Source organism: Harpegnathos saltator, unplaced genomic scaffold, assembly GCF_003227715.2.
Source record: "Harpegnathos saltator strain DR-91 unplaced genomic scaffold, Hsal_v8.6 scaffold10, whole genome shotgun sequence".
Taxonomy (NCBI): Eukaryota; Metazoa; Arthropoda; class Insecta; order Hymenoptera; family Formicidae; genus Harpegnathos; species Harpegnathos saltator.
The window spans coordinates 1-13,642 of NW_020229873.1; the positions used below are offsets into that span (position 1 = coordinate 1).

Consider the following 13,642-nt stretch of genomic DNA (forward strand, 5'->3'; position numbering starts at 1 on the left):
GCGCAGGACGAAGTGACGGAAATGAGAGAGAGGAGAGACGAGAGAGAGAGAGAGAGAGATGAGATGAGAGAGAGAGAAAGCGAGAGAGAGAGAGAGAGAGAGAGAGAGAGACGAAGAGGAGAGAGAGAGAGAGAGAGAGAGAGACGACGAGGAGAGCAGAGGAGGCAGAGAGGAGAGAGAGAGAGAGAGAGAGAGGAGAGAGAGGAGGGGAGGAGGAGAGAGAGAGAGAGGAGAGAGAGGAGAAGAGAGAGAAGAGAGAGAGGAAGAGGAGAGAGAAGGAGAGGAGGAGAGAGGAGAGAGAGAGAGAGAGAGAGAGAGAGAGAGAGAGAGAGAGAGAGAGAGAGAGAGAGAGAGAAGAGATGAGGATGAGAGAGAGGAGAGAGAGAGAGAGAGAGAGAGAGAGAGAGAGAGAGAGAGAGAGAGAGAGAGAGAGAGAGAGAGAGAGAGAGAGAATGACTCGGGATCTGTCTTCTTCTACATATAAGGTGTTTAAGAAGCACGCGTCGACAATGGAATTATCGGCTTTGCCTCGACGAAAAGCTCACACCGCACACACTCGATGATCCTTGGACTCGAGGTCGCGGCCTTTTTGCACTCCTCGGTGAACGAGTCGCGCATTTCCGCGCGGGGAAAAGTCCAAACTCGACGCGCACGAGTGCCGAATTGTTGAGCGCGCACGGCGAGTGCGAGATTAGGGATTAAAGTACGTCGCAATATCGTCGAATTATTATCGTGTCGCTGCTCCACCGCGCCGTCCCGTTATCGCTATGTTCGCGTTCACGTCATTATCGTCGTCATATTCTCGTCTTATCGACGTACTGTCACATGCCGTTTCGCATCATCGTCGTATTATTCTACGTCGTATTATCGTATTATCATCATCCAATTATTACCGTATCCGCTCGCGGGGATTCTCTCTCTTTCTCTCTCTCTCTCTCTCTCTCTCTCTCTCTCTCTTCTCTCTCTCTCTCTCTCTCTCTCTCTCTTTCTCCCGAGGTCGGCCATTGTAGTCGGATATTATCCGCCTCGTGGTATATACAGAACGAGCTTTTTTTCGAGAGTCGACGAAACGCGCGAGGAAGGGGCAGGGTGAGAGGAGAGAAAAAGAGAGAGAGAGAGAGAGAGAGCGCGGCAGGATGTACCGTTCGCGTTCGATCGCAATCGGCCTGCCGCGAGTCGCTGCGCATAGAGCGGACCGGCCTTTAACGTCGACGTTATAACCGACGATTTGGAGGCTTCGGGGGCGGGGGGGAGGGGGAGGGATACCGGGAGATACGTGATCGTCGCGGCGTTCTCCCGGTCGACGATCTCGCGTTCTTCGCGCCGCACAGCATCGGTTAACGAGAAAATAAATTGTAACGCGTACAACGAAGAGAGAGAGAGAGAGAGAGAGAGAGAGAGAGAGAGAGAGAGAGAGAATGTCGTTCTCGGAGACACAACGTGGCAAAAGGGGCGGAGAGGGGGGCAAACTTCTCTCGCGCGTCTTACCTCATTCCAACTTCCGCTTCTGCCGGAGGAAGACCTTGAGGCTCGCCGGACTTCTTGCGACTCGCCTTGCGACTTGAAACGCGACTCGCAGCGCGAGTTCCGCTCGCGGATCTCCGGCGAGTCATTGCAGATTTTTTCCTTCTTTCGTCCCTCTCTCTCTTTCCTCGTGTTCGTTACGCGAAAAACCGCTTTGGGACTTTACGCTCGTTTGCGAGAATTTGTATCAAGCTTCGTCGAGGAATCCGCGGGATGATCGGCCATTAGTGAGTGTGTCGAGAGATCTACTGTCGCGCCGCTTTGATGTGCTGTCTCGAGGGGATGTGCTTGTCTCGAAGGATCTCATTTCAATGTGATCCTCCATTGATTGATCTCCCGCTGAGGATTGAAAAATCGCGGGGAAGAAACGACGGGGGGAAAAATTATTAGCCGGTTTACCGGGAATCACAGATCGTTCTCGGCCCGATACTCGGTTTCTTGCGGTTATTTCCCACCGAGGTGTCGGAAAGAGGGAGAGGGGAGGGGAAGGGATAAAGAAAGACAGTTGGCGCATCGTAGCGGACGAAAATTTTTTCCGCGATAGATTACAGGATGTACCGTTCTCGTTTAGTTCCGCTCGTCGAGTCGTCCTCGGCTGCACTCGCCTCCTCCCCCCCCTCCCCGTTCGTGATATTCCGTCTCGTTTATCCTTACGTTGAATGACCGATATCGCGCGGTCTTCTGGCCGCAGGGGCAGCGAGAGAGACTCTCCTCGTTCTGCGTTCGCTTTACACCGAATTGTCGCTTCTCTCGTCAATGCAGACTGCAACTTCGCGTCGGACGCGTCTTTATCTCGTCTCGCCAGAAATAAATCGGGGGGTCAGAGTTGCACGAATTTTTCGGACGGATTTTTCATGATCTTTCTTCTTCACGATCTCTCTTTGCTGTCGTTTTTATCGTTGACGTTCGTTTGATCTCGCTTAATGAATCCTTCTAACGCTCGATGAGGAGATGCTCGTGAGAGCTCGTGAGTGGAGCAGCAGGGGGGAAGGGGAGCGGAGAAGTAAACGCGTAGGCGATGTTTGAAACATATCTCACTTGTACAGTTCGGCGGTGGAGGGTTAATAAAACTCGCCGGGCGAGTTAACGGGGTTTAAATCACGTGGGCGGCACGCGCGGCGTTCCGCGTCGGAAAACGAACTTCGGTCGGTTGTTCGTTCGTTCGTTCGTTCGTTCGTTCGTTCGTTCGAGAGGAAAGATAGAAGAAGTCGAGGTCCTAAATTTGGATATATATCGGGCTGTACGATCGGCCACGTTGGTGTTTTCTAAATCCTCCATCACGTCGTGGCGTCTCCCACGTGGAGTGTTCGAGGAAGTTTCACGTCGCCACGTGAAGCCTATCGAAAAGGAAGAGGAAAGAACTTTGATGGATCTGAACCGACGCCATTTGGCGACTTAGCGTCAGATTTTGCACCATACAATTTCTCCTGGAACGAATTTCCTGGATACTTCTCTCTTTGGCCCCCTTTATTTTTAATAGAACAACTCGGAGCAGGCCGGTCTCTCGACCGGCGGATGACGCCGGTAATATCTTTTCTCGCGCCATATACGGATCACCTAAAGTCCGATAACGCCGCAGCAGAAAATAGCGGCTGTGTTTCGCGTTTGCCGCACACACATCTTAGATTACTTGTAAAGTGATCTGTGCGCTTCGCGTGTAGATTGTTGTTTACGCCCAAGTTTACGCTTGTTCCCATCTGTGCGCTGTCGATGCCTCGTGAAATTGCGGTTGCGAGCTCTCTCTCTCTCTCTCTCTCTCTCTCTTTCTTTCTTTCTTTCTCTTTCTCCCGTCTCTCCTCCACGAAACGAGTAGGAGACGGAGAGGAAGGAGAGAAAAGAAATGGAAGCGCGCGAGGAATCGAGACGAGACGCGTAACGTTACGCGGTCAACAGGCCGAAGACGAATTAAAGCGCACGAGGGATAATTAAGGCGAATTCAGGTTTAATAAAGGAAAATGCTTGTAATTAGCCGCCTTCCTCCCCTACCCCCTCATCTCTTTCTCTTTCTCCTCTTCGTGCTCATGTCGTGAGCGGCGTGTCATGTCGGCCTCTCGTGGTCTCGTGAAGAAAAAAGAGCCCACGGCGCCTGCGGTGCTCCCCGGTTTATTTATTTCTCTCCCTTCGCGTGCGTTACTTTCTAATGGTCTCTAACGCCCGTCCGAGCTCGTCGGGCCTCGGAATGACCTTTTCGACCGAGCGGTCTTTTTTTATTCCCGGACGAAAAGTCCGCGTGGTTTCAGAACGCGCGCCGCGCCTCCGGCATTCGTATAAATAATTACCGCCACACTCGAGGATGCGCTCCTCGCGCATTCCTTCCAATGCTGCCATTCTCGCGAGTGGATCCCGCGCAAGTGGGTATTTTTACAACGAGCTAATGCCCTGCCGATCGCCTCGTATTTGTTTGTAATTTTCGCGGAAAGCACGCGCGCAAGCGACGACCAGGCCGCCGCGGATGTTGAGGGGGAGCGGCGACAACGAATTTGAAAGGGGGAAAAAAAAAACGAAAAAATAGCGGAACAACAAAATGGAGCAATAATATTATGAAGAAAAATATCTCGACGGGGTGGGGGGCAGGCGGCATTATTTTTACTCGCGCTCTCGCTTCATCCTGCGCTCGCGTGCACGCGCGACCCGCATTCTGCGCGAGCACGCGCGTAGTTCCCGGCGGGTTGATTGCAGCGGTGATTAATCCACGCTCCATTAGCGAAGAGCACCCACTACTGCCGCGCTCCCCCCCCGTCTTCGCCTTGCAGTGCCTCGTCGTGCAGGGGTCACGTTGCTCGATCGTGAACAACCGTTATCATTTTGGGCGTGGTGCCGCTTTTGGCGTGTCCGCGCCGCGTCTGATTTGTTCCTTACCGATCCCGATCTCCGCTCGATCTCGTTCGATCGATCGACGGCTCGATTGACTATTCGCCGGGAGTGCGGAATAAATTTCATCGGCCGGTGGACACGATAATATATCCACTTGGAACCTACGCGAGTACACGCATACACACAAACACACATACACACGCATGTGTGTGTAACGGCCGAGCTGTAGCGAAACTGCGAACGAATTCCGATCCGAGACTACTCGTTGCGTGGGCTTTGTGCGTGCGTGCGTGCGCACAAACAGGTGGGAGTCGATCTCAACCTGTTGCTCGCTCGTCAATCGAGAGATTCGCCGATTCGAGGAGGACTCGCGTCGGAATGTCGTCTCGACGCCGGTGCTCGTTGATTTTTGCGTGTCTCTGCGTCGACGCGGCTCGAAATTCTTTTCACTCGTCCTGCTCCTCGCGCTCTTTTCCTCTCATGCGCCGACGGGATCGTCGGGATTAGCTATTCCCGACGATCGAGTATCGCTTGATCCGACGAATAATTAAAAGTTTACAATTTAATATTGATGTGAGGTATGAAAGGTTCTTTGAGAGCTAATGCACGGATTCCGTAATGGCGTTAATTTCGAGCCGAATTAATTTTTGTTTGGGCTCTTGAAAGAAATCCTTTGTACCTTTCGTTTGACTGAACGCAGCAGCAGTGCAACATTAACGAACTTTAATCCCGAACGCGAGGTGATTGCAGCAGCAAATGGTTTCTCCAGCTTCCTGTATTTATTCATAGCGTTTTTTACGCGCATGTATTGTGTGTGTGTGTGTGTGTGTGTGTGTGTGTGTGTTCGTTGCGAGCGCGTTCAATTAATCGTCTCGATTGAGCAACCGGATCTTTTTCTCTTGCTCTCTCTTGCTCTCCCTCTCGCTTTTCCTCGCGTATCCGTTACTTTTCATTCGCGAAATATTCCAGCTATGCCAACGATGCGGCGCGCGCTATCCGGTCGTTTCCCACCGTTCCGATTGCGAAGGCGCGAACGCAATGATTACGCGCGCGAGCTAACGCACGTCACGCGTGATTCCTCACTCATTAAACGCCGACGACGGCAAGGGCGAACGACATCGTTCCCCACGACGGCTTTTCTCTCCGCGACCGACGCGAATCAGAAACGCGTAAATCGACCCTAATTTATCGCGAACGCGTTGCGATACGTGTTCTGTCAAAAGTTCGCGGCGCAACCGCCACGCTAATATTAGCGAGGAACGTGGAACGATTCAGCAAAGGCTCCGTCGGCGCTGATATCTCTATCTGAATCGGACAAACAGATAAGACGCGACTACGCGAGGTCGTGATTTGATATTTCGTGCGGTATCTCTTCATTGCGGATTAGGTAATACGACTGACAATAACATATTGCACGATGCGATAATATATGAGGTAAATGTCTCAGTAACCGGACGTTTTTAAGCGTAGATCGTCACGAAAAATACAATATATAATATTAAGAATAGTTATGATATAAATATTTGCATTTATTCGAAAACTCCCTTAAGTAGAAGATTCCCTTAAGTAGAGAAAAATGATCTAAACAATGTATATATTATTAATGGAATATTTACACAAATAATGAAGCGCATTAATGTTACCAGTGATCGAACAGTTGAAATTATAGATTATGGTCCACTGTTCGGAATACAATTGGTCCCAGCGTCTGACCGCAATTAGAAAAGGAAGTAATATGTTTAATTAATTTTTATTTTAATTAAAAAGCATCAAATTGGGTATATTTTTTTTCAACTACTCATCAAATATTGGAGTTTTTTTTATACAATAATTATTACCTTCATTCATTATTGTTAAAATAAATAGTAAATATTTTTTTTTCAAATTGGTCGGATCCTGGGACGTTTACCTTGATATCTGGGAAATATAAATTCTCTATTCCTTTTTCAAAATATTTTTTCCTTGGGATTGATCTAGATGTGTCTTCGGCATTGGCATTATTTTTGAATTGTAATCTGTTTTTCGATTCTTTTGGCCAATTTTTTACTCGACGATTCATTTCTTACGATTTTCATTGGATTATTCCTCAAAGGTAGACATCGAATTAAAGGCGAGCCCGTTGCGGTTAATTCGATGCTCTCATAATCGGCGCCGATTACCGAATCAAGCGCATAATTCGCGTTTGTGCGTCTGCCATGCGCAGTGTTGATATTCAGTTCGTTAAAAAGGTTAGCCAGGATCACCGGGTTGTCATTGTCTCATCGACTGCCACTTCAACCGACAATTCGCCACACGGCCAAACTTTCACTTTCGGCGACAGCGTTTCGATTCGAACGCCACTCTTCCTTGGCTTTCGGACGGGAGACGTGTCTTCGTTCCGCCGACGGCGACCCCTCTTCTTCTCCTTCTTCTTCATCTCGACAAGTTACGAGGTCTTCGTGACGATCTTTTTGTTTGGCGAGTTGTCGCGAGATAAATCCGAAAGATATTTTACAGAAATACTCTTGAGATGACTGGTGTAATAATTTCAACTAACACACACACACACACACATATATATATATATATAAATTGCACCAAATATATAATCGTTCAAACATAAATATATAAATTATACACATAAAATACATATAAATTACATAAAAATATATATACTTGCAATTATAATTAATACGTACCAAAATTACGTACAAAGAGAGAGAGAGAGCTCAACTTCACATAATTAAAATAACACTCAGCAGAATTGTGCAGACGCGCGTATTTTGGAGCAAATATCTTTCGCGCGGATTTCACGCGCAACGTATCAAATCGTGAGCCGCGTAAGAACGTGTAATTAAGCACCGACGTATCTCGAACGATATCCTCGACGGGCGTGCGTACCCGAAACTCGCGGACAACTTGCTGTACGCCGCCGCCGTCGCCGCTCTCCTCTTAATCCGCGCGATACCGTATACGGCAACTATAAATAAGATAACTTGCGAAACAAGAGCCTTGTACGGGCGAAAAACATTCCGAAATCGGGTGAAAGCGCCTCGGTCAAGCGAGCCGCCGCCGCCGCCGCCGCTCTACGCTGTTATTTTCCCTACGCGGATTTCTTCACCTGAACCCCTCCCTCCCCCCTGCGCGAGCGCGCGCGCGCGGTTTGACAGCAGGCCGCGTGCATTATAATTTCACAAACGAGCGAGTCCACGCGCATGTCCGCAGAAAGCGAATCCGCGCTAATTACAGTGCGCCACGGATCGATCGGTCGTAAAATAGAGGGACCAATTAAAAGGAACGAACTCGCTCTCGTGTCCGTCGTGTCGCGTTTTGGTCCCCTGATTTTCCAGCGCAGAGAGCAGGGCGGAAGGAACGTGAAGGCGTGATTTTATTCGCCGCGAGCTCCGAAGTCGCTCGTCGGCGGCGGCACACTTCGCGGAGTCGATTCCGCCGTGCGGAGCGAAACTTCTTTCTTCGCGCGCGAAAACAACGTCTCGATCTCGCGAGCCGCCGCCGCCGACACGACTCCAAGTCATGTCCGCCGTCTCGATTTGCCTTCTGTTCTGCCCAGATAAGATAAACGCCGGCAGATAAACGCTGTACACAACACACACATGTTGTATACAGCGCTAATTGCTACATCGAGAAGCGTACGTAGTAGAAACTGTCAATACAACTTACAGGCGTTCTCGAATCACCGGCCGTAGTTTTGGTTCCCCCGTAAAATTATTATCGATATATCTAATTTTACAATTAGATTTCAACGCATGTCATCATGCAATCATAGACTGTCAAATATCTCATTTTGCAACCGGTGGAGGTTATTCGAGCGGCAAAAATTATTTCAGCATTTTTTGCACCGAACTGGAGCAGATCCTCTTTTTCTGCCATTTCCTCGAAGCGAATGATAAACAACTTCCTCCCGTGCGATCGGACTTCAGAGACGATCGACTCTGTAATATTGTTGTTATCTTTATTACAAGACCGTTTTATGGATCCGGTGGCATAGTTTTGTCCCCGGCGATCGCTTTCCGACGTGAGCCGCTTTCGAAAGGGTCGTTGGAGCGGCTTGCCCGCGCTCGCCGCCTCCTCGGCTTGCTGGCCGCATCGCGCGGTTTTGCAAGGACGGAAGTCCTGTGGGAAAATCGCCCGCGGCTGACGACGATTGCGAAGTTCGCGGAGGAGCGAACTGTTAACGAGCGCGTGTCGAAACCGCGCGGCTTCGCCGAAATCGCTCTCGGGGGACTTGCGCAACGCAACTTACGCATCCGCGTCCTGTCGAACGCAGGACCTCACATCGCCGGTCTTACGCGATAGGATAATAATCTGAACACCTCGCATTTCGAAGGCTGCTGAGTCTCCTTCCCTCCCCCTTCCCCGCTTCTTCTCGCCGCTATTCTCCTCGTTCGAAATGTCCTTTAAAGCGGCTCACGGCGCACGTGAGAAAGATCGAAGGAAGGACGAAGATTGCGCACGGCCGCTAGGATTACAGCGGACGTATTTGGTCGACGCCGGCTACACCGCGAATGCCGCATACCGTATTTATTAAAGGCGGATCGTGCGTTAACGCTCGACAAGGCCGAGGAGAGAAGGAAAGAGAAGGAGAAAGAAAAAGGAGAGAACCGTTTCAAGAGAACTATACCAAACGCCGCTCGGCCTCCTCCGCGTCCTTGAGCAGGGCTGGGGAGGGGGGAAGAGAAGAGAGAAAGATGATTGCAATAATTGCGCTTTTATCTCATTCGGACGCCCGCAGGATCTCATCGCGATGGATGAAGGAGGATGAGCGGTCGTGCCTTTGGTCGGTTCTTATCAGAACGTTGATAAATTCTCGAGGGAAGAACGCGAATCAGCTAATAGCGATTTGTAGGGCGTTCTACGAGGCCACCGGCGACCAATAATAGAACGAGGGTTACGTTTTCCCTCCAGAGACGCATTTCTAGGGAGAAATGTTTCCCTGGAGACAAAATCGTCGGGGAGGCTGCACGATCGCCCACGAAATGCACTCTCGGATCGTTAACTTGCGTTTGAGTGCGTGCGTTTTAATTTTACGATAGAGACGAGAAAATGGCCGGGTTAAAGCGGGAATTACACGCGGAGCAGGCTGTTTTCAAGGCTATTTTTACGAATTTTTTTTAACAGAAACGGTAGGGTCAACGGACTTGAAATTTTCCCTGTGTATTCAAAGTATAAAATAAATTTGTTGCTATCTATATGGTAATGGTACACATAAAACGTTTAAATGCGTCTACCTGGAAACAGCATTTTCTTAAACTGTCGACACGATTAACGCAAAAACTACCGAATAACTTGAAATTTTTACACAATATATAGTAGACATGTAGTTTTCGCTCCTACTTCGAACACACAGTTATATTTTGCTTTATTCATTTTTTTAAACATGATTGCAAGTTGAGAAAAAGTTTCATTTTCAATACTTTTTTTTTTTATACAGTCATTATTTCTCCAAATTTGGTTTCACTGCCTTCATTTTGGCACGAGCTACAGTGGCAACCGTATATTTGAAAAATCTTTCTCATTTTATGGTTTCAGAATAATGAGAGGCTCGGAATCATGTCGACAGCAAACATAGAGTTCGCGCAAACGGATGACTGCATTTTTATCTATAATTACAAATTGTATCGGTTCTTGTGATTCGACAAAATGTTATACTTTGAACGTTAATGAATACATTGTGAAAATTTCTATTAAGTCTATTGATCTCAGCGTTCCTGTTAAAAAAAGAAATCGTAAAAATAGCCTTGAAAACGGCCTTTCGCATGTAATTGCCCCTTTAAAGAGGGGTTCTACACCCCTCTTTAGTTTGTAAACAGTTCTTGATTAGCTTAGCACGTTCGAAGCCGTTGATTTCGCGCAGCTTCGACTGCGCCGCTCGATCTCACGCCGTGCGATCTTTCGCGTCTCGTGCTGAACGCACCGTTTAGCACACCGTCGTCATCAATCTCAGCTTTGCTGAATCTCACCACGCTTCGTGAATAATCTGGTCAGACGTTCCTCTCGAGGCGCATCGATAAACGCGCCGGCGGCGTGGCGGGGCGAGAACGTCTCTCCTCGCTGCGGCAACACGCTCTCGAGGGAGAGATTGATTTTCCGCGACTAATTCCCCCGGCTCTACCAACGTCGACGAAGTCTTGACCCAGCTTTAAATCCTTGAGGAGAACGTCAACTCGGATTAAGACAAGTTTAATCGACGTTGGCAGAAACGGGCATAAGCTGAGCTTCTTCTCGCGCCTTACCGTCGTCTCCTTCGTTTTCGTCCTGCTCGACGCCTTCGTTTTCGTCGTGGTCTCTTCACTCGTTAGTAGAGCGCGAAGGTTATAATTAATCCTGACGATGGACCGCCGAAGAGCCGGCTCGTTAGTACGGCGATTCGCGGCCACGAGCGAATCGCGCGCTCTCGCCTTTGACATTTTCCGCAATCGTGCCGCTTTTTTCGCGTTTCGCGCGGCCGAGCGAACTGATCGCGAACGAGAAACCGACACAGATCGACGCGGAATGCCAATGATAATGTTTCCTTGTTACAGATATGGCACAAGCAGTGTTTCAAGTGTCAGGGCTGCGGAATGACCCTGAACATGCGGACGTACAAGGGTTTCAACAAACAGCCGTACTGCGAGGCGTAAGTGAAACATAAATTCTCTCGGTTTGATTCCCCTCCCACATGATCGTGCATCTCTCTCTCTCTCTCTCTCTCTCTCTTTCTCTATGACGAAACACGCGTCCCACTTTGTCGTAGAAAGAAAGTCGCCGTCGACGGTTGTAATCACCAAATTGTTTACCGCATTCTCCACCGCGTGCGCGCGCGACAAATTTCCTCTTGCGCAACCGAGTTAACCGCGGCAACTTAACACTCTCTCGTGAGGATACAATTATGTGAAAAAGCGCGGTGGAGCAGACGAAGAAAGAAGAAAATACGAGCCAGAATTCGAGTTGGACTGCTGGGAAAATTCACCTTCTCTCACGCCGTGCTCTTTGTGCGCGTAGACAAGTGCTCGTACTGTTCACAGGTATTTTCACGATACCGCAGGTATCTGTCCCGACACGTTGTTGACCGGTCACGAGCGCTTCGCTAGCCGAACATTGTTGGCGGCGTGTCGCACTTTCGGACAGATATTAGAATATTCCAGGAAAACTTGCGGAAAACGATCTTAATAAATCAAGTACAAGGTAAACGTCCCAATGGCCGGACACATCCGACCACTTCGAAAAAGAATATTTACTATTTATTTTAACAATAATGAATGAAAGTAATAATTATTGTAAAATAACGCCAATATTTGACAATTCGTTGGAAAAAAATTGCCGAATTTAATTTACTTTTGTATTAAAATAAAAATTGATTAAACAAGTATGCACCTACACTAGGAAAAAAATTTAGTATCTCTAACAAAACTGTTTAGTTGAGGCATTTTTTAATAGCAACCAAATATCTTGCTTTATATAACAAAATATTTAGTTGTCTCAACGAAATATATTTTTCTGCTTTGTTCTCTGGACCAAATGATTTTGTTCTTAGACTTCATATATAAAATTAAGAATTTCAGTTATTTTATCCATAAACATTACATAATAATGAAATATTATTTCACATAAACTAAAATAATGCCCAATGGATACTATTTTGTCTCTCTGTGCACTAAAATTTAGATTTTATATATTAAGAAAAAATCATAGTATTTTTAACAAAATTCATATAGTTAAAGTTTTTTGGTTGCTACAACAAAAGTATTACGTTATTACGAACAAACCGTAATCAAACAAGATATTTGTTTACTATGCTTACGACGGCCTTACTGGAACATTTGCCTTAAGTGACATTAAGTCACTTCGATAATTTCCATAAATTCGCAGAAAAATATGAGGATATTCAGAATTACTTGCGCACAACTCGGTTTCAATGAATGACGAAATCACGCAGATACCTGCGTTTTGAGAAGAAAGACCGAGAACCGAGAGCGGGATTCCAGAAGATTTTCGCAACAATGTGTAAAGAAGGATAACGTAATCGCAGCCTAATGATGTATCAGCTCAGACAGCCCCGAGAGAGTAATCTTCGATCTTCCCCGATGCGTGCCGCAACTTCTGGCTTCTTCGCCTCGGCGAAGTTAATTTTCGCGATGTTGCCTCAGCTGATCGCGCGCTCCGGGTCTGCCGCGACCGCGCCGGAGGCTCATAAACGCCTTGCTCAGCGGAGTTAAGCGCACCGAGTGTTTGCTCAGGGTTCATCAGACGCGCGATTCGCGACGACGCTCATGAGAGAGAGAGAGAGAGAGAGAGAGAGAGAGAGAGAGCAGCGAGGAGAGCGTCGATAGCGGTGACATTAAACGCACGGCACGCACGCGCCTCCTCTCTCTTCTTTCCCCTCTCTCTCCCGCCGTTGCACGCTCGAATTCCGTAGCGACGGAATTTGTGCGTGCGCGTACAATAATAACGCGACGTTTCATATCCGGCAAACGACGGAGCGGCCGCGAGAGAAGCGTGAAAGCGGGAACAGCGTCGCTTGCTACGTAGCTCGCGAAATTGCGAATCTCGGACGGTTAAAACGCACGCCGGGCGTGTCGAGGCGGCGAAAGCGAGCGGCCGGGATAATGCGCGGGATAATCGAGCGGAGGAGTCCTCCTCGGGGGAGGACTTCTAAACGCTCGGCGCGTCCTTTCCACGTCGCCGGTAGCGCAACACTCCGCGCGTAAAAGCTGACGTTCACGCGCGGCCCTGTTCTCGCGAGCGAGCCGGAGGGACGGCAAAAGAGAAGCCGTCCCCGCGATTCTTCCCGGCCAGAATAAATATTATTTTCCAAGAGCTTCTCCCCCCCCCCCCGAGAGAGAATAGCGCGCGCGTGCGTTTGTGCGTTTGAACGATCAAAGCGAAGCACGGCAAAGCGTGTGTCGGCGTATGAGCGGCGCGCACGTGTCGTCGTCACGTGCGCTCGAGTTGCCAGGTTCCTTGTTCCTTTGCTCATTCCTCGCCGCCTCGCCGTTCCTCCCCCCGAATCTGCGTGCCTCGTGAAATAATGCAATAAAGCGAGTAAGATAATCTAATAAAATGGGTGAAATGTTTTAAATTAAGGAAAGAATGCGGAACGCCGTTTTCAAGGCTATTTTTACGAATATTTTTAACAGAAACGATAAGATCAATGGATTTGAAATTTTCACAGTGTATTTATTAATGTTCAGAGTATGAAATTTTGTCGAATCACAAGAACCGATCCAATTTGTAATTATAGATAAAAATGCAGTCATCCGTTTGCGCGAACTTTATGTTCGCTGTCGACATGATTCCGAGCCTCTCATTATTCTGAAATCATAAA

The 13,642-nt window shown here is 48.3% G+C and overlaps 1 protein-coding gene across 1 annotated transcript in view; it reads left to right on the plus strand.

Moving 5' to 3' along the window:
• The first annotated feature begins 684 nt into the window (after positions 1 to 684).
• Positions 685 to 13,642, plus strand: part of LOC105182922 (LIM and SH3 domain protein Lasp) — a 35,533-nt gene continuing 22,575 nt past the window's right edge. The window contains exons 1-2 of the mRNA XM_025308218.1: positions 685 to 703; positions 10,860 to 10,954. Coding sequence (XP_025164003.1) covers positions 10,899 to 10,954 — 56 coding nt within the window. The 5' untranslated portion in view covers positions 685 to 703; positions 10,860 to 10,898. The remainder of the gene's footprint in view (positions 704 to 10,859; positions 10,955 to 13,642) is intronic.